Consider the following 22,435-nt stretch of genomic DNA (forward strand, 5'->3'; position numbering starts at 1 on the left):
GGTAGTCATATATGGATGTGAGCTGAGAGCCGAAGAATTGATGCCTTTGAACTGTGGTGTTGAAGAAGACTCTTGAGAGTCCCTTGGACTGTAAGGCGATCAAGCAGTCGATCCTAAAGGAAATCAGTCCTGAATGTTCATTGGAAAGACTGATGCTGAAGCTTCAACTCCAATACTTTGGCCACCTGATGCAAATAACTGACTCATTGGAAAAGACCTTGATGCTGGGAAAGATTGAAGGCAGGAAGAGAAGGGGATGACAGAGGATAAGATGGTTGGATGGCATCACGGACTCGATGGAGATGAATTTGAGTAAGCTCCAGGAGTTGGTGATGGACAGGGGAGCCTGGCATGCTGCAGCCCATGGGGTCGCAGAGTCGGAAACGACTGAATGAACTGAACTGAAGGAAAATTAATTTTATCCCCTGTAATTATTTTACTTTCTTTATACCTCTTTTCTACTGATACTAGTGATCTTTTTGTTGTTAATCAATTTAGTATTTAGATGAGTTTCCATTTGAGATTAGTATTTTGCTATGATTTTTTTTAACTACATTTTTTGAATTTAGTTTTTGGAATAAATCAGACATGAGGAAATTATAGACCACTTTCAATAATAGGGTGATGTTATATACAGTATGTTCCTCTTATCAAATCCTTCTAAGTTCTTGTTCCTAAGTTAATAGATAGCATCGCTGCTACTGCTAAGTTGCTTCAGTCGTGTCTGACTCTGTGCGACCCCATAGACGGCAGCCCACCAGGCTCCCCCATCCCTGGGATTCTCCAGGCAAGAACACTGGAGTGGGTTGCCATTTCCTTCTCTAATGCATGAAAGTGAAAAGTGAAATCGCTCCATCATATCCAACTTTTTGCAACCCCGTGGACTGCAGCCCACCAGGCTCCTCCGTCCATGGGATTTTCCAGGCAAGAGTACTGGAGTAGGGTGCCATCGCCTTCTCCAGGTAAAATGTCTAGGATAGTTGAATTGGGCAAAAAGGGGAGAGCAGTATGTGTAGTAAGTATCTGGCCATTATGTCATTATGTGGAGAGAGAGATTGTGGTGTTCCACCCAAATCTCCCTGCAGTACTGAGGTACTTCTCCCAGCTGCTAGGAGACAGCTGCCTATTGCAGGTGTGAAACCTATTGGGAATTTCCTCTGGCCAAAGGGAGCTACTCTAACCAATGTTATGTCCCCTCCTGGGGCAGCCTAAAGCAATGACTGGTTGATTTCAGAATACAAAGGCTTCCTTGCCTCCACTCAGGACAACATTGAGGACTATCCCTGGTGGCTCAATGGTAAAGAACCCTCCTGCCAAGCAGGAGACATGGGCCCGATCTCTGGATCAGGAAGATCCCCTGGAGAAAGAAATTACAACTCACTCCAGTATTCTTGCTCGGGAAATCCTGTGGACAGAGGAGCTTGGTGGGCTACAGTCCATGGGGTGGCAAGAGTCAGACACAACTGAGCAACAAAACAACAACTACCAGCTCTAGAGCATCTTATAAGATCAGCTGATACCTCTGTTCAACAACTCCCTCTGCCCACCTTGCCTCCTTCACTGACTTACGAGTGTTCCAAGAGCCTCCCTAGTAAACTTCCTGCATGTAAATTTTCATCCCCAAGTGTTTTCCTGAGAACCCAACCTATGACAAAGCATATATGGTTGAAATGCATATATTTTCCAGTTTTCCCAGGAAGGGAAAGTAGGCTCATTAATGTTGCACTTACCTGGTACTCGATCATTTTCTGTTGTTCTTGGGAAAAGATCTGCACCTCAGTAAATTCTTTGTTTTCTTACCACAGGCAAAGTTACATCCATCCTAGCTGCCATGGAGTCAGAATAGATTTTTAGAAACCAGGCTCACTCTCAAGATGCTGTCACAGATGGAAATCTCATTAGATTTTCTAGAAACAACCACAACCTATGTGTTTTCTGACCTATGTGTTTTTATTACTCAAGAAGAATTTATAGCTATAAAACTCATGTGAACTAACACAAATAATGTAATACTTTGATTCTTTTTAGTGGTTTAGTAATATGTGATTAATAACATAGTTTTATAAAAGTAAACTTGAAACATGTAGTATGTCACTTAAAGAAAATATTTAAGGCTTTTCTGGGACTCCCCCAGTCGTCCAATGGTTGAGACTTTGCCTTCCAGCGCAGGAGATACAGGTTTGATCCCAGGTCTGGGGGCAAAGATTCCACATGCCTCGTGGCTGAAAAACCAGAACATTAAAAACAAATAAACAAAGGAAAACCCCACAAGCAATATAACAAATTCAATAAAGACTTAAAAAGAAAAAGACTTTCTGTATTTGCTAGTATGGCTCTTGATTCCACCTTACTTCCCTACAGTTGATTTTCCTTTGCCTCATTTTTTTCTGATTTATTCATCTGTTATAGCTCTATTTGGTGCATGAATAAGTTGCTATAAAAATCTGTTAGAACAAACAGTAGGAGTATTAACTCATAAATTGATTTCAGAACTATTTTATACTTCCCCTCACCCACTTTAGAAGGTCATGCTTCACTTTATTGCTTGTAGCCAGACTGCAATCTTCAGGACTTGGTGTGTGTGCGTATATGTGTGTCTATATACATATATTTACACATACATATCTTAGTAATAAGAACATTTGTTAATGTCCTTTCTGCTTAGAAAAATACTGCAAAGTGGTTTTCCCATCAACGGTTGTGAAAATTGTTAGAACACTAAAACCATGCTTTTGAAAGGATAACTTTTCATTTATTTTTGTATACCCTTTCTTCAGCAGAGGAAATCATTCTCACTATCATTTCTTGAAACAGCTGATAAAGCAGAACTATGATTTGGTATTTTACAGTTCTTATTTTAGTGTGGTAGGGAGAAAACAATGATTTTTTTCATGTATCTAATTTCTAATCCTGATTAATCTTAAAGATTATAAAACTAAACAGAAATTTTAGATTCTAAAATTTACTATCTGAAAATAATATACAGATTGATAATTTTCATTAATTTTAAAAGCATTATTTAATGAAATAAAATATTTTCTAATTGTTTTAACTTTTAAAAAATGTGTTCTTTTAACATTGTAATAAAAATTTATGCTAAAGCATCAATAGAAACATTTAATTTCCATAAATTGATATACCTTTGCAGATGATGATTGTCTGAACAATTAGTCAAGTGTTTTATTGGTGTTTTTTTTTTTTTTTTTTTCCCTATAGATTGACCCAACATTAGCAAAGCACCGAGAACAGTTGGTCATTGAAGTTGGACGGAAACTAGACAAAGCTCGGATGATTCGTTTTGAGGAGCGAACTGGATATTTCTCCTCAACTGATTTGGGTAGAACTGCTAGCCACTACTATATTAAATACAACACTATTGAGGTATTATACTGAGTGGAACAAATAGAGTAATATGTCTGTTTTTAAATGTATATGCTTTCTGGAGTTCAGAATATAACATTACTATGGAAAAACAAAAGCTACTAATAGAACAAAATTCATTTAACTTTTAGGAATTCAACAACATGCACTCAATAAAAATAAGGAAAAAAAATAGGACTTTAAATATTCAGGACCTTCTTGCCATCCTGTTCTGTGAGTAGATGAACCCAAGCTGTAGATGAACCCAAGCCTAAAACCATTGAGCATATTAGACCTGGTGAATGAATGCCTGAATGATTTAAAGTGGGGGCTGTTGGCTTATTGATGTCCATGAATAAGAAGTTGAAAAATTAATTATAAATTATTGAGAAACACTGACCAAGAAGAATTATAAAAACTAATAAAAATATTAGGGCACTCAGCTGTACTATTTGGACAGTTTAAGAGATTACTCAAAGGTAATTTATACTACACAGTTGTATCCTTGCCTGTTGCCTTTTAATGTAATCTTATGTAAGGTAGGGTACCACCATAATATCTACAGTTTAAATAGTACATACTTGTCTTCGTGTGTATTTATATACCTATATATGTACCTTCATTGGAGAGGGAAATGGCAATCCACTTCAGTATTCTTGCCTAGAGAATCCCATGGACAGAGGAGCCTAGTGGGCTATATATAGTCCACGGGGTCACAGAGTCAGACATGACTGAGCGACTAACATACACACACTTACCTTCATGTATTACTATGTGGTAAAACTTAACAGTGATTACCTGTGAAGAGAGGATTTAATTTGAATGGAGGGAGGTAGATCAAGGTGAAATTTTACTCATTGCTCTTTTGATAGAGAGAAAGTTTGAATTTTCTATGTTCACTTTTATTTTGTTCTTAAAATTGTTTCTTAAATGAAAAAGTAATAGAAATCACTAAGGTGAAATTTCTTCAAGAATATGAACACGAAAGCCTGTATGACAGTTTTGTACGTGTTAAATGTTTTGTACTTAAAGCCTTTGACTGTGTGGATCACAATAAACTGTGGAAAATTCTGAAAGAGATGGGAATACCAGACCAGCTCAACTGCCTCTTGAGAAACCTGTATGCAGGTCAGGAAGCAACAGTTAGAACTGGACATGGGACAACAGACTGGTTCCAAATAGGAAAAGAAGTACGTCAAGGCTGTATATTGTCACCCTGCTTATTTAACTTCTATGCAGAGTACATCATGAGAAATGCTGGACTGGAAGAAGCACAAGCTGGAATCAAGATTGCCAGGAGAAATATCAATAACCTCAGATATGCAGATGACACCACCCTTATGGCAGAAAGCAAAGAGGAACTAAAAAGCCTCTTGATGAAAGTGAAAGAGGAGAGCGAAAAAGTTGGCTTAAAGCTCAACATTCAGAAAACGAAGATCATGGCATCCGGTCCCATCACTTCATGGGAAATAGATGGGGAAACAGTGGAAACAGTGTCAGACTTTATTTTTGGGGGCTCCAAAATCACTGGAGATGGTGACTACAGCCATGAAATTAAAAGGCACTTACTCCTTGGAAGGAAAGTTATGACCAACCTAGATAGTATATTCAAAAGCAGAGACATTACTTTGCCGACTAAGGTCTATCTAGTCAAGGCTATGGTTTTTCCTGTGGTCATGTATGGATGTGAGAGTTGGACTGTGAAGAAGGCAGAGCGCCGAAGAATTGATGCTTTCGAACTGTGGTGTTGGAGACTCTAGAGAGTCCCTTGGACTGCAAGGAGATCCAACCAGTCCATTCTGAAGGAGATCAGTCCTGGGATTTCTTTGGAAGGAATGATGCTAAAGCTGAAACTCCAGTACTTTGGCCACCTCATGCAAAGAGTTGACTCATTGGAAAAGACTCTGATGCTGGGAGGGATTTGGGGCAGGAGGAGAAGGGGACAACAGAGGATGAGATGGGTGGATGGCGTCACTGACTTGATGGACATGAGTCTGAGTGAACTCCGGAAGTTGGTGATGGACAGGGAGGCCTGGTGTGCTGCGATTCATGGGGTCACAAAGAGTCGGACACGACTGAGTGACTGAACTGAACTGAACTGAACATCTGCTTATGCATATAACATGTTTCAGAAAACATTTTCCTATGCTTAATAGCTTTTCCTCCCTTGCCACATTTATATCTTGTGTTTCTACAGCACTTTGTGTGTGTGTGTGTGTGTATGGCATGTGTGTGTGTGTGTGTGTGTGTGTGTGTGTGCTCAATCATTCAGTCATGTCTGACTGTTTGTGACCCGGTGGACTATAGCCCACCAGGCTCCTCTGTCCATTGGATTTTCCATGTTAAAATACTGGAGTGGATTGTATCACCTTCTCCAGGGGATCTTCCCAACCTAGGGATTGAAGGAGCATCTCCTGCAGCTCCTGCATTCGCAGGTAGATTCATTACCATTGCACCACCTGGGAAGTCCCATATGTCACTTTGAAAGTGTGAGTCACTCAGTCATGTCCGACTTGATGCAGTCCCATGGACTGTTGCCTTCCAGGCTCTTCTGTCTATGGGTTTTCCAGGCAAGAATGCTGGAGTTGTTTGCCATTCCCTTCTCCAGGGGATCTTCCCAACGTGGAAATCGAACCCGAGTCTCCTACATTCCAGCCAGATTCTTTCTTGTCTGAGCCGCCAGGGAAGCCCCATATAGCACTTTAGGTTTCTTCAAAGTCTTTTAACATATACTATCTCACAACTGTGATCTCTTAGTTCCTGAACCCACAGCATTTCCCTCAGCTCTCTACAGCTTTCATCAGCTGCTCAGGTCCACTTGTTTGTCCATTTGTCCACCTGGTAGTGTGTTGCTGGCAAACTACATCTTAAGCCTGTTTGCAGCTGTCTTTCAGGAACTCTAGCCTTTATTCAACTGTGTTTTTATTCTGATCTTTTTCTTTGTGATTTTCTGAATTTCTCTATGCCCTTACTAGCAATATTATGATATCTTTGCCAGAATCTTCAGGTTACATATTTTTTAGTTATCCCTCCATCAACTTTATGTGATATATGACCAGCTTAAAGTCAGAGAATGGTATAGATTTCCATATGCCCAAGCTGAAAATGAGCCAAAACCAGAATGCTATGCTGAACATTGTTTTAGATATCTATTGTAGGCCTCACTAACTGGTTTTATTGATTTTTTTTTTCTTCTAAAGATCTTCTTTAGCTAAATATTCTTTTTAGTCTTTGGTGAGTTTAATAATTGTTTAAAATTATGATTTGGAGCAGTGTGCTACAAGCATTGTAACTCTGCGTATTCTAGGGCTCAGATGTTCTTTTAGAATGTGTGATTTATAGTCAGGTTTTGAATTTAAAATATTTTACTAGGCCTTCTATTTTAATCAAATGTAACACTTACTTTGGTAGACCTTCAATGAACTCTTTGATGCTCACAAAACAGAAAGTGATATTTTTGCTATAGTCTCCAAAGCTGAAGAATTTGATCAAATCAAGGTAAGATTACTTAAAGCTTGAATTAAGTGCATATATCATATATGTGCATTTATAAACATTTACAATAAATTGTTATTCCTGATACAATATAAACTATAGGACACTTCACATTTTGAGTACCAGCCATGTTGTTCCATTTATCAACAATGTCCAGTATTATAGATTTTGATAGTATTTCATACCTGACACCATTCTTTGCTCTCTATTGCAAATCAAATACAATTTAAGTAGGTTTTATAGTAATGAAACTATCGTAGAATTTAGTGTGTAGATTTTGGTTTATTTGCAATGTAAGGTTCACTGAAGAAAATATAAAGGACATGCATGATTCAGACTTAGATATGAATATTTCTGTACTCATATTATAATTTAATCTTATTAATAGTGAAAACTTTAATGCTTTGAATCATAGTACTTCACACTTTTAAGCTATGAATGTGTTATACCATATAAAAATATATGACTGTAATGAATGCATTTGAAGATAATTCAAGTTTGCTGTAATCCATTTGGGCAGAGGTTTTACTCTGGTCAAATAAAAAATGAAATCTCATCAATAGAAGGATGGTGAGGTCAGAAGATTTAATTTTTGTGGCATATCAAATTTTTATATGTCAATGGCAATTTTAATATTAGTGATGAATAATAAAATGTAATTGTATCAGCCTCAAGGTAGTTTTTCATTGTATTTTATTAGCTGCCTATGAAAAAATTGCTTTTATTTTAGTACACAAAAGAAAAATGTGGAGTAATAACATGGAAACTTTTAGAACACATGTAGTATGGTTTAATTTCAGTGTAAAATTTTTAAATAAGTCAGCCCAGATAATTCTATAAAATCATGATTCTTCCAGGTCAGAGAAGAGGAGATAGAGGAGTTAGATGCCTTATTAAGCAATTTCTGTGAACTCTCAGCTCCTGGAGGTGTAGAGAACAGTTATGGGAAAATAAACATCCTACTTCAAACTTACATCAGCCGAGGGGAAGTGGACAGTTTCTCCCTCATATCAGATTCTGCATACGTTGCACAGGTAAAAATATTGCTCTCTTTCTGTTTTCTCTTCCTTGATTACTTTTAGAGATTCAAGGAATTAATTCATGCTATAATGTATTGTTTCATGATTGACATGCTGTCAAATCAGCATTTTATCTTAGAACCTGTTCTGTTTAATTTGTATGTCTTTTATTCCATTTTATGCTATTAGATCAGGAACAGAGGTTAGATTTGGGGTTATTTCACCTTTTTTCTTTTATGTTCCTTTTGTTTATATTTTAGCATGTAAAAATATCAGTATCTGATTATTTTTCTGTTTTAAATGGTCAAGTTCATTTCTTTTACTTAGAGCAATAGTACAAAAATATTTCAAGCAAAAAGGAAACATGATGGAAACTTTCTAGCTTTTTTCAAAAGTTAGAAATATAAATAATTGTTTTTAACCATTAGACAGAGTTTAATAAATGTACCTCATATCATATATTCAGTATGATATATCATTTATTTTTAAAAAGTGATCTTCCCTACTAAGCTGATTCTTATAAATTGAGGGCTGAAAGAAAATTAATCCATAAATTGCAGCTCATTAAATATTTAGTTTTTAGAATTATCATAGTAGAAAATGTTGTAATATTTATGTTTTTATATTTAAGACCTGATGCAATATATAAAGTAGATTTGTGTGTGTGTGTGTGTGTGAGTATGTACCTTTCAGATGAGAGGTTTTCCTTCTAGGGATAAATATTTACTATTTATCAAAAATACTTTTTTCATTTTTGAGTAATGCCTCTTGCAGGTTAAGCAGAATAAAACGTTAATCATCCTTTAAATATAGAAACTATTGCATTATGTGGTTTCTTGTGTAATTTTGTTCAAAGACTTAATATAGAAAAAGTGCGTTTGTGTTAAATGAATTACTGTTAATAACTGTGTATACACCAGAGTGCTTTGAAATAACTGTAAACATGAAATATTTACAAACATAAACCAAGATACATTAGCAAACAATTTGAATGAAATGCAGTAATTTAATCGAAGTAACCAAAAAACTAGATGATGACTTCAAATATAAAGTAAATATGGATGTGGTGAAAACATCTTTTTTTCATTTTGCAACTCATATGTTTCTGCCATGGAAAAATATATGTATTCTTGAAAGTCTAAAGCTCTAGAAGGAACCATTGTTTTTAAAGTCTTTTGCTTTACCTGTTTTTCTGAAAGATAATATATTGTCATTTTATATATCTAATGGTTTTGTATTGAAATATTTAATGATTTAATGAAAAGGCAAAGTTTTACTGCATTCTGGATGGATAATCTGACCACATTTCTGCTTGATTCAAGATTATGAAGATATTATCAGAGATTGATTTACAAATTGCTTTGCAGTATAAAACTCATGGTTTCCTCATGATTGGTACCCAGAAAGTCAGTCTCAGAAGGTTGAGGATGTATCTCAAGGCATCCCTGGTTCTTCTTAAATAGCTGCTATTGCTTTATCATTCTTGACTACGTTAAAGAAATTTTGTTGAGTTTGGGGTTTTTTTGTTTGTTTGAAGTTTAAGCCATTACTAGTTCTACAAGCACTGTCAGATCTGTAAAATGGTACTTCCTTCTGTACTCCTGAAGCTTTCTCTCAGCCCTTAAAATAAATCCTTAGTTTTTTTATTCTATGGTGTTATAAAGGAGCCTATATCTTCTGCGTGTTAGAGATTTTGATCATTGTTCCCACCCAGTTTGTATCATTCCAGACTAAAATGTCCTATTTGTATTATGTTACACAGAATTTCTCTTTCCGTTTCTTTTAGCTTTTAGGGAACAACCATAGGCTCTGAAATATTAAAACGCATTTTCAAACACAGTTGAAAAAATTAGCCTGACAGTTTTTAGAAGAGCATCTGGGCATGCTGTAGGAATACCTACTTGATAGCTATAATAATAAAAATATTCAATGTTTTTTATCATTTTAATGCCTAATGAGAGCCATCCTTTCATTTTTGAACGATATTAGAGATAGCCTCACATACTTCTAAATACCATTTGTTTTTAAATTTCTAATACTGAAACAAATAGTTGAATTTATCAAAAGATGAATAATACTTTTTATATAAAATGTAAAACCAAAGCCCCTAACTCTTATAATTATTTTTCAATTCATAATTTCAAGCCATATCATGTTTGCCATTTTGCTATTTAAAATCTCACTATTTTTAATATATTTTTATGATTTTGATCAGATTTAATAGTCCTCATTTTCAAATTCACATTATTAGATATTATAGATGTCTCTAAGTTCATGATTTTTAAAATAATCTTCCATAAAATTATCTGAAAGTTAATAATAGAAGGAAGCAAAACAAATGAAAACTATGTGAAAAGGGCCTCAATCATTGTGTCTTTCTGTATGTCTGTGAATGAAGTTTTCCTCAGATCACTGAATTTAGAATCTTGGTGTTCACTTTGTTAACGTTTAGATCTAGCTTTCACAAGATACTCTGACACCAACTTTCCAAATTATTAAAATCACTAAACTTTAGTATCTTCATCTATAAAATCATAATATCAAGACCAGTCAAATGCATTTGTCATAAAAATTAAATGAGATAATACGTATAAAGCAGTGAACACATTGGTTTGTTAGGAAGCCATTAATATGGGTAGTTACACTCATCAATATTTTTTGTTGTTCTTTTCTTGCTAATTTTTCTCTCTGACTGGATCCCAAATCTTCTGCTTTTCTCCAAATAGCTTTATAAATTTGATCATTACACTATGTACCCAAGGACATCCACTGCTGTCTCTTAGATTCTAAATGGTTTCAATAACCTCCTAAATATTTTGCATGCCTTTTGTCTCATCTACTTCATTCCTGTTTAGGGAGATGTGATGTGGAACTTCCTAAGAACTTGGAAATAAAGCTATTCTTGGAGAATTAACCAGAATAACATAAAAGGATTGATTATTCTTGTGTAAAAGTAATAAAAATATTTAGAGGTATATGAGGATAGATGTTGCCCACAATTAAAGGATGCAGTTTGACATACTTTTTAAACTGAGTCTGAATAATAATTTCATTGATAAACTAAAAATGACATTAGACCTAACCACCAATCCCCCTTTTCATTCTTCAGAATGCAGCTAGAATTGTCCGTGCTCTTTTTGAAATTGCTTTGAGGAAACGTTGGCCCGCCATGACCTACAGGCTCCTGAATCTTAGTAAAGTCATTGACAAGAGGCTTTGGGGTTGGACTAGCCCTTTGAGACAATTTTCAGTCTTACCACCACACATTCTAACAAGATTAGAAGAAAAAAATCTTACTGTGGATAAACTGAAAGATATGAGGAAAGATGAAATAGGTAAGAAGGAAGCAAAAATGTTTTAATGTAACTGTTACATGCAATTAAAATATTTTGCTTAATGTTACAAAAAGCATTATGCATTTTCATTTTACTAAAGATAAACTTACCATTTTATTTGTTTTTTAATTGATCTAAACTCAAGCAAAATTTAAATTTTTGAAGTTTAAAGTTTATGTAGTTACTCAATGAAATTACTAGTTAAAATGGAGTTTAGGTTGTCATACCCTTGATTATTTTACAGATACAATCTTATATCTGTAAAATCTTATATCTGTTTACAGCTACAATCTTATATCTGTTTACAGCTACAAATAATGAGAATTAGTTAATGACATTTATTCTCAAATTATTTCTTAATATTTAATTCATTTCATTGCCTTTTGTTATGTGTATCCACAGTATTTTAACAAAAACATTATGTCAACAATACACTGTACAATTCTTCAGATTCTAAATGAGCCTCATCATTATATATGTATAGATCTTTAAATACTTTTGGTATCAGTGTGTAAATAGTATTTGGTCTTCTATGCTTTTCACATAATACTGAAAAATTATCCCTGCATGTCTTGCCATGTGCCTTAACATTCTGTTGAACAAACATGGATTAGGTAATGTTTCAGATTCTGAATAGAATAAGCTTTACGCATTAAGGGAAGCAGGCTGAGGAGAAGAGGGGTTTGGCAAAAGGTTCATAGATAGGAGGAGAGGCTGGGATAGTTATTTCCCCTGTGCAATAAGAATACTTCTAAGATGGAATGAAAAAAGGGAGGTATCAATAAAAATAGAAATTGAAAATATGAACTAGAAAGTTGGGATTACTCGCATTTTCTAATGTAAATATTTTATTAAAATAAGAGGAATCACTTTAGTTTCAAACTTTAGTGTACATAAAACATTTTGGTTTACTTATAAATGTGCTTTAAAAAGATTATATTATGAACCACCAGGACACATAAGAAATACTGATCCTATTAAAAATATAACCTATTTCCACTTAGTTGCTTGAATTAGAGTAGGAAAATGTTTCTAGGCAGTCACGTCTGTGATCCCCCCAACGCCACCCTGGTGCTTTCATGCATATCTATATTTCAGGATCTCAACATTTAAAATATGTATATATAAGTGGTTAATTTTGTTCTAGATTGGCCATATTTTATATTTTATCTGTGTTTCCTGGAAATAGGCATGTAAGTTAGTTGAGTTTGATTACTAAAGCATTTTCCATCATGGTTATAGAGTTCTGAAATAGGCCTTGAATAAATTAATGACTGTTTTCACAAAATACTAAATATTTCTATAATGGGTCTTAGACTGACTAGGAGAAAAGTAGAACTGTTTATAGTAGTTTAAGAACTATCAAGTTTCAGTAATTTTAAGAACCCTGTTAATAGCTGAAAAAATAAAAAACCCTGACACTGGTTTTCAGAGCTATGAATTGCTAATTCAAGTTAACTATTAAAAAATATTCAAACATGCCAGGTCAAGAATGTCAACCATTCTACACAGCAAATCATAAAACAAGCAATAAAATCACCTTCTCTGAAATCCCATTTACAAGTTAGATTTTATTGCTTTTTTCCTGTCTGGACACATTTCTTCTAACTGATGTTTTCCCTGCAGGTCACATTCTGCATCATGTGAATATTGGGCTCAAGGTCAAACAATGTGTTCATCAGATTCCTTCTGTAACGATGGAGGCATCCATTCAGCCCATCACACGGACTGTCCTCCGAGTGACGCTTAGCATCTCTCCTGATTTCTCCTGGAATGATCAGGTAGACATGGAAAACACCTAATTCTGCCTACATTAAGGAAAAATGTCTGTACTCCAGGTTCAACTACACCTCCCTACATCTGTCCTCAAGGCATATAGAAAATCCTTTAAAAAGAATATACATTGAAGAATTATTTAAAACATTATAGTAGTATTTACTCTCATCCTCAAGGTAAGCATGTGGTATAATAGATGAATAATACATCAACCAATGAGACACCGTCAGAGAATTATAGGAAACCTAAAATTTCACGTGAAACAATGGTATAGTGGTTTCAACTCCATAGCGAATTTGCTTAATTCTATCATCTTTCATTTTTTTTCTAGCTCTATGTACTCTGTCATTTTAACGTACTTAAAATTCAAGATTCTTCATGCTAAAAGAGCCCTTTTAAAATCCTGATGTTTCTCAAACTATCATTCTCTTCTTCACTATTAGACTTGTAGAAGGAGTAATTTACATTTACCGCCTGGTCATCTGATTCCCACTGAGACAACTACTTCAGTGATCACCAAAGACTGATTGCCATAATAAATAGCCTTTCCTTAGTTATCTTCCTTATTTCCATGAACATTAAGTGCTATACATTGTCCTTCTTGCAAATGTCCTTCTTTGGCTTCCATCCCTTTCCTATTTCTGTTTTTACCCCTACTTCTGTACTTTCTTCTAAAACTTACCTGTTACTGCAAGGAAATCCAACCAGTCCATTCTGAAGGAGATCAGCCCTGGGATTTCTTTGGAAGGAATGATGCAAACATACACACGTTGAAAATCCACTCTGGATCCTCTTATTCAGGCAGTAATTCTTTGGTGTTAGCTGCTCAGTCATGTCCAACTCTTTCCAACTCCATGGACTGTAGCCTGCCAGTCTCCTCTGTCTGTGGAATTCTCCAGGCAAGAATACTGGAGTGGATTGCTATTTCGTTCTCCAGGGGATCTTCCTGATCCAGGGATTGAACCCGGGTCTCCTGCATTGCAGGCAGATTCTTTTACCACTGAGCCACCAGGGAAACCCTCAATAACTCTTAAGGTCTATCTTTGCACCAGTCACTATGCAAAGAGTACAGTAGAAAAGAGATTGTAGGTACAGAGAAGCAAGTGGCAGTCCTTTCTTTCAAGAGGCCAGTGGGGAATGAAAATCAGTAAATGTAGTATAGCAGTGCCTAGTTTATAAGGTTCTAGTTAAGTGTAAGTAAATATCGTCTGCATATTTACAATATTTGTCATAATGCCATCGTCTGTGTGACATTAGTACCTCTTTAAAGTGAATGCATTTTACAATACCCAACCATAGTCCTAACTGAAATCAACCATTGGCCTTAAAGTGTTCTAACCATTCATTGTTTCAGTTTCCTCATCTGTAAACATGTATTATAATAATAATTATCTTTCTCACAGAATTTCTGTGAGGACAAGATGAAATAAAATTATACTTAATATTTTTATAAATATAAAATTTATATAAAATATAAGATTCAGTTCAGTTCAGTTCAGTCAGTCAGTCGTATCCGACTCTTTGCGACCCCATGAATCACAGCACGCCAGGCCTCCCTGTCCATCACCAACTCCCGGAGTTCACTCAGACTCACGTCCATTGAGTCCGTGATGCCATCCAGCCATCTCATCCTCTGTTGTCCCCTTCTCCTCCTGCCCTCAATCCCTCCCAGCATCAGAGTCTTTTCCAATGAGTCAACTCTTTGCATGAGGTGGCCAAAGTATTGGAGTTTCGGCTTTAGCATCATTCCTTCCAAAGAAATCCCAGGACTGATCTCCTTCAGAATGGACTGGTTGGATTTCCTTGCAGAACCATTAGCCACAAACTCTAGTTTTTGTATATTGAAATACATAGAAGTTTTAGATTTTTTTACCCTATTTTCTTCTCTTAAGATACATAATAAATCTTCCACAATGCATTAGCAGAATGGAGTGCTTAAATTATTTTCATAGCTGCATTTATCAGTTGGAATACTGTTGGCTGTAAGAATAGCAAATATGAGTAGTCTCAAACTGACTTAAGGAAAAGAAGATATGTGTGTGTGCTAAGTCACTTCAGTCATGTCCAGCTCTTTGCAACCCCATGGACTGTATGTAGCCCACAGCCCTCCTCTGTCCACGGCTTCTCTAGGCATGAATACTGGAGTGGGTTGTCATGCCCTCCTCCAGAGGATCTTCCTGACCCAGGGACTGAACCTGAGTCACCTGCAACTCCTGCAATGCAGTCAGATTCTTTACCACTTGAGCCACCGGGGAAGCCCAAAGAAGATATATCCTCTTACAAAATGATAGGTCCAAGGGTAGAATAAGCCCTAAAGATGACTGAGTCTTCTGTTTAATAATACTGTTCCAGACACAGGATCTTTCCATCTCTTTTCTCTGCTGATACTTTTGGCTACTTCTCAAATGTATTCATGCTTCCTTGTTCGCAGTTAACAGAGAGAGGGAAAAAATACTCCCTGCTTCAGCAGCCCAGAGCATGCACCTTTTCTTCAGCCTGATTGGGCCAGTACTGGCCATGTGCCTGTCCCTTGCCACACGCTCTTGTGAGGGGGATACTATAAGCTGATTAGCGTATACTAACCAAAATTACTCTTGGAGGTGGGGTAACCTTCAATGTTACGTGAGAGAGAAAAAGAGATGAACATACTGAACAAGTCTAGGCTTTGTTAGGAATAAAAACAGAAAGGAGTGAGTACACGAAACACAATATATCTATCCAATGGAATATTACCTGTTAGTAAGAAGGTATGTAGGACTGATGCATGCTATGACATGAATGAAAATATTATGGCAAGTGAAAGAAACCAGTCGCATATGATTCCATTTATGTGAAATGTCAAAAACAGGCAAATCTATAGAGAAAGAAAATAGACTGGTTGTCAAGAGATGGAGGTTGATATGATGGAAAGATAGTTAGGGTACAAGGTTCTTTAGGGGATGATGAAAATGTCCTAAAATTAGATTATAAAGATGGTCACAAAACTTTGTAAAAGTATTTAAACTATTGAACTGTATACTTTAAGTGAGTAAATTTTGTTAAGTAAATTCCATATCAATAAATCTGTTAAAAAGAGAGAAAGGAATGGGTTCTGGGAATGCTAACAATAGAATCCCTCACTTGAATTAAAATATATAGTATTAGGATACTATTTTCCTTCTAGGTCCATGGGACAGTAGGAGAACCGTGGTGGATTTGGGTAGAAGATCCTACAAATGATCATATTTATCATTCAGAGTATTTCCTAGTTCTAAAAAAACAGGTAAATATGTCTGTGTGACTCTATCCTTATTTTGTTGCTATCATTGAAAAGAAAATATAAACTAATTTCTGTTTTTACATGTTTCTGTATAATTTCATAATGCCATTGAAGCTTTATTTATTATGTTTTATGTTTCTGTTTGGTTTTAAAAGAGAATAGTGATTAAATGTTATAATCTTCATATATTCAATATGATTTTCATTTGAGAAATTAAATTGTAATCTTTCTAATGGTTTAAGGCCCTAGATTCCAGAGGGGTGGAATGTGTCAAATGGGTGGAATAAATAAAATTTTAAAAATTAAATGAATAAAAAATAACTTCAGGTGTTACATAGGTACAGTATTAAGACTACTGAATACACTCTATAAAAGACATTCTTTTTTAAAATTCCAAGAGAAAGACTCAGTTTGATGGAATTCACTATGATGCTTCATTCCTAATTTCTCTTTTTATCAAAGAAAAACAAGCTTTAGGCCTGAGTGGACATCTATAGAATTTTATAGCAATATTTTATTTTCATTTCCTTTGTGTTCATGATTCTTTTCTTTATGCCAAGTGTTCTGTTATTCCACTTATGGTAGTGAAAGATTTTCTTTAAATATTAAATGAATAATTTGGTAAACATTATGAAGTTAAATACTTGAATGAATGAAGTTAGGGAAATTATGATAATGAGTTAAATTGGTTACTTGATAATACATGATGATATGCGTATGTAAATATTATAAGTTGAGCATATGTTTTTCCTTTTATAATGTCAGATCTCCTCAGAGGATGACCACCTACAAGTTTCTGAAGTATCTGAATATCTCTATTTAGAAGTCCAAGATATTTTCTTTCTCTTTAGTACATATTGCTGTAGATACCATTGTTTTTACAAGAGAATAGTAAGGCCTCTATGCTACTAGAATAACCATATTCATTCTATACTTTATTTTACATTAGGTCATTAGTAAAGAAGCTCAACTACTGGTATTTACAATCCCTATTTTTGAGCCTTTGCCTTCCCAATACTACATCCGAGCAGTGTCTGATCGATGGTTAGGAGCTGAGGCTGTATGTATTATCAACTTTCAACATCTGATTCTACCAGAGAGACATCCTCCCCATACAGGTAACATGTGGAATAGTAACTTGAATCATTGATTTTCCAAAATTGTTGTTTGTAGTTCATGTTGAAAAGTATCTATGCTTTAAAATTGTCTGAATCTAAATAAAAACCCATCTTATTTATCAATATAGTTTGAGAAGAGACTTTTCAAAATCAAATGTAGACCCTAATGGAGGCCTTAATTTGTTTTTTTAATTTGAGTTCCAAATACATAAAACTAAGCCTAGTTCAGTTAACAAGAATGACCCTTACTGTTGCTGTATTACTGTACCTTCATCTCTATAATCATGATTTCTCAAACAATAGTGAAATTGCAATATCTGTTGATCTATTCATTGAAGAAGACTTTTCTGATTTTCTTTCATCAAATAAGCTTTGTGATATGTAGAATCTCAAAATAAAATACTTCAAAATGTCTGGTGCTTTATTTTTTGATTGAGATGTAGTTGATTGACAGTGTTGTGTCAGTCTCTGCAGGGTAGCACAGTGACTCAGTTATATATACATATATACACTTTTGATATTTTTTCCATTATGGCTTATCACAAGATATTAAGCCTAGTTCCCTGTGGTATACGTTAGGACCTTGTTGTTTATCCCTACTAAATGTAATGATTTGAATCTACCAACCCCAAACTCTCCATCCCTCTCCTTCTCTTCCTTCCCCTTGGCAACCACAAGTGTGTTCTCTGTGTCTCTGAGTCTGTTTCTCTTTTGTGGGTGTTTTAAACATATGCTATCAACCTCATTACTAGGTCTCTATGCTTGCAGTAGCTGATTTTAACATGTATTGATGTTATATTTTAATTCTCATTTAATCCCTTCTTTGTTGAGTGGATAAGCATGTTTTACCTTATTTATGTAATTAGCTGATTTTCTAACATTTTTAAATGCAACAAATGTACCACTATGACATATCAATTGATATTAAAAAATATATGATGTAACCTCAATGATTTCTAGTTCTGTGTGGATCCAAGTATATATACAGGCATTCCACTGAGCTCGAATCAGCTGGGAAAAATCTTCGTATTTCTCAGAAGTAAAACACCTTAATTTAACATTGTCAGTGAATGCTGAAATGTTTATTTTTTTAGTGTTAAGAATATGTCTATGCTTTGATTGGCATTTCAAGTTAAGAATTCCTTGCTTCTTGATTTTCAATGCTTCAAAACATATTAGTGATTGTAATCTGGTATAAGAAACATACAAGTTAGTTCTCAATCAATTACCTATGTAATAGAGTAGAGCAGTGGGGCAGTGATAATATTTTAAAAATTAGCTTTTTACTTTACATTTTTTGAAACGAGAACTCTCCGTACTTTCAACTTTGAATCTGTACTGTGAAGATCCGACTCAAGATACAGACCACCATGTTCCCTTCTTGATTTTTTTTTCCCTTCTTACTCACTTCACATAAGTAGAATCATACTTCATGGAATAATCCTGAAATTAGCTAACTGATACCTTTCTGGATTATAGGAAAACGAAATGACTGTCAAGTTCAAGGGTATCTAGGTATAACTTTATTTCTCAAAATCATTTTGATTTTCTAATCTCCTGGACTTCTGATGATTTACAGTTAAATCTAGTTTCTTTCCATGTTTTCTCAGCACAGTTCTTATTTACCCAGTCAAGCTCTGATTTAAAACTCCCACCCAAGTTTCTTCTTATTTTATTTAATGTATTTTATTTTCTTCACAAGTTCATGTTAGTTTGCACTGTCTAGAACAACAGTGCACTCAACCACTGTTTTGTTAATTATCTAACAAATGAAGAGTTATTTGTTCTTGGTAACTGTTACTACTACTAGTTTGCAAGTGGTTTTCCTTCTTCTACAGGTTGGTGTAGATTTAGTTTTCTTCTAAAACATGTATATTTCCATATACCACTCATTCAAATCTCTTTCCTGATTGGAAGATCATTAGCGCTGTCTTAGAGGGAGCTCTGCGAGAAAAGTGTTTAGTATGTATGTCAATATCATAATCATGGTAATGGAGGGGGGGAGATCTGTAACTAGTACATAAGAATTGGTTAATCCTTTTTTCCCTCTAAAGAATTAAGGATTATTATAATTTGTTTCAAAAAGACAGTATTTTATAACATGCATGTTCTCCAGTTTTGTATGTACTTGTTGAATCTTTTCAGAATTACTGGATCTTCAGCCTTTACCTATCACAGCTTTGGGCTGTGAAGCTTATGAAGCATTGTACAACTTCAGCCACTTTAACCCTGTGCAGACACAAATATTTCATACGCTGTATCACACAGACTGTAATGTCTTACTTGGAGCACCCACTGGATCAGGAAAGACTGTTGCAGCTGAATTAGCCATTTTCAGAGTCTTCAACAAGTACCCTGCTTCAAAGGTCAGTTGGAAACAATCATATATTTACATTCAATTATAAAACATAATTTATAATCTGTAAATTAGCCAGTGCTAAATATACTGGCAGGACTTACTGAATAGATTTGCCACTCTCTTGTGAGTTTTCCAGGGGGGCCCAGATCAATATATGAGTAAATGGCCACAAGAAAACTTATATTAACACTTTGGAGTCCTTTAGTTAGATTTCTAATGTACTTATTGGTGCTCACGTGTCCTTTTCTCATTGTAAAGTATCTATAATTCATAGGAAATTTCATTGTAAGATATGTAGTTCATAGCCATACTTATAAGAAATATAATGACTCATAATCATTAATCATAAACCCTTTGGCTGTGGAGAAAATGCTAATATTTTAATAAATACAGCTGATTACACACAGGAAATACCAAGGCAGCCTTTATTCCACATTTCTCCAAATGGCCATGCTATTATTAATGTAAATAATGTGTCGAGTCAAATAAGTGTTGATTTTAAGCTTTCTTGAAATGTGAAGTACTCTCAGAAACCTTTTTTTCCAAAAAAGTGAATTTATTTGTTATGATTAGAATTATGTGCTCTTTTCCTCATCATTTGTGGTTTTAGAAATGTTTTAACTTCCTTTTTTAATGATTTTCACTTAGTAGCTATTCTTCGCTGCTTAGCTTTATGTTTTCCTACTCTTACGTTTATTATGTGGCTATGGATCCATTGAAAGTGAAAAAAAGTGAAAATGAAAATCACTCAGTTGTGTCTGACTCTTTGTGACCCTCCAGACGGTAGCCTTCCTGGCTCTTCTGTCCCTGGAATTCTCTGGGCAAGAATACTGGAGTGGGTGGCCATTCCCTTCTCCAGGAGATCTTCCCAAGCCAGGGATCAAACCCAGGTCTCCCACATTGCAGGAGGATTCTTTACCATCTGAGCCACCAAGAAGCTCAAGAATACTGGAGTGGGTAGCCTATCCCTTCTCCAGGGGATCTTCCCAACCCAGGAGTCAAACCAGGGTCCCCTGCACTGTAGGCGCATTCTTTACCAGATGAGCTACTATAGAAGCCAGTAGGAGACAAATTAACACAACCAGTAGAGCTCTGTTCTAAATTTGAAACATTTTATAGGGGAAAGAATTTTTTTCCAGTAAGTAATCTGTATGAAAGTTTAGATTATTAAAAACCAGGGTTTTTTTTTTAATTATTTTTGTTTTTTGAATTGTAGAACACCTAAAATGTATGACTGGCATTGGCGTCTTTCATAAAATCTACATTAAAATTTAAACAACTAGATTATTTATCTGTATAATTTCAAAATTAGTAGCTTTTTTCATGAACGAGTTATAACTTATATGTAATTTATTATCTTCTAGTTTTTTAAAAATTTTCACATTATGTTAAAAGATAATTTCATTCTGTGACAACCAAGAGGGGTGAGATGCAGAAGGGAGTGGTGAGGAGGTTCAAGAGAGAGGGCACTTATGTATACTTATGACTCATTTATGTTGTTGTATGGCGGAAGCCAACACAATATTGTAAAGCAGTTATCTTCCGATTAAAATTAAAAAATTTTTAATGATAGTTTCATTATAAACCACCTAAAGAAAATACCAATGGTGCTTTTTAAAAAATATTTAAAATTTTCTATGTCAGTATTTTTATGATTTGTTACATTCATGTCTTACTTTGGCTAAATGTAGTTTAAGCTAATTAATTTTCCCATTAATTTAAAATTTTAAGTCTTTCAGTATTAAAAGATACATTTTTAAAGCTACACTTATATTTTGATAAATTTTGTTGAGTTTACCTGTATTTGAAAATGATGTCACTGTTTTCATGAGATCATTTTGCATCCCCATTTTAGGCAGTATATATTGCACCCTTAAAAGCCCTAGTACGTGAACGAATGGATGATTGGAAAGTTAGAATAGAAGAAAAACTTGGTAAAAAGTAAGTTCTTCCTTTTTCAGAAGATATGTGATGAATAATTGAAAAGGATCAAGAAATAAAAGATTTGCCTAAAACTGTTGAATGCTTTTAAATGATTTTCATTTTATTTAAAAGTGTTTTAGTTAAAATGTTATCAATATTCTCACTTGTTTCAAGATTGAAAAATGAAAGCCCTTAATTTACTTATACTTTTATTTGGCAAGAAAATTTTCTCAAAACTTTAGATTCAAAAACAAAAGAAAAATAAGATATGTCTCTATTTTTCTTTCACACACTTCAAAGTAGCTTCCAAAAACTGCTTAGAAGGCATTTTGCATGTAAATAATTTACCAAAATAAGAAAAAAAAAAATCATTGGAGAACATGACTTAAAAAAATTTTTTTTCCTATTGACAAGGTTACTTATTAAAATATTTTTTTAATAGCAAGATTGCATGTAACCTGAGTGACCACTGGAGCATCACTAAATATACTATGACACATTCACATCATGCAAAATATTGTCTTACCTGTGAAAAAAATGAATTCTACATACTGAAAAATAGATCTTCCAAAATACTGTTTAAAGAACTGTTTTTAAGTATTCCCCTTTTGTTTTTAAAACTTGATGAAGAATATAACTATGTGTTTGTTTTAGAATGAGAATCAGGTGATGAGAATATCCATTTTGCAGAGACTATTTACTATATATATATATACTTTGAACCATCAAATATATTACCTATTCAAAATAATAAATAAAATGTGAAAAAATAATAAAAGGAACGTAAAGCT

At 34.5% G+C, this 22,435-nt stretch overlaps 1 protein-coding gene across 1 annotated transcript in view; it reads left to right on the forward strand.

Moving 5' to 3' along the window:
- ASCC3 (activating signal cointegrator 1 complex subunit 3) overlaps positions 1-22,435 on the forward strand; it is a 345,247-nt gene that overhangs the window by 214,625 nt on the left and 108,187 nt on the right. The window contains exons 18-26 of the mRNA XM_018053127.1: positions 3,217-3,381; positions 6,772-6,858; positions 7,713-7,889; positions 10,984-11,209; positions 12,836-12,990; positions 16,149-16,247; positions 17,194-17,362; positions 19,508-19,728; positions 21,577-21,662. Coding sequence (XP_017908616.1) covers positions 3,217-3,381; positions 6,772-6,858; positions 7,713-7,889; positions 10,984-11,209; positions 12,836-12,990; positions 16,149-16,247; positions 17,194-17,362; positions 19,508-19,728; positions 21,577-21,662 — 1,385 coding nt within the window. The remainder of the gene's footprint in view (positions 1-3,216; positions 3,382-6,771; positions 6,859-7,712; positions 7,890-10,983; positions 11,210-12,835; positions 12,991-16,148; positions 16,248-17,193; positions 17,363-19,507; positions 19,729-21,576; positions 21,663-22,435) is intronic.

Source organism: Capra hircus, chromosome 9 (assembly GCF_001704415.2).
Source record: "Capra hircus breed San Clemente chromosome 9, ASM170441v1, whole genome shotgun sequence".
NCBI classification, from domain to species: domain Eukaryota; kingdom Metazoa; phylum Chordata; class Mammalia; order Artiodactyla; family Bovidae; genus Capra; species Capra hircus.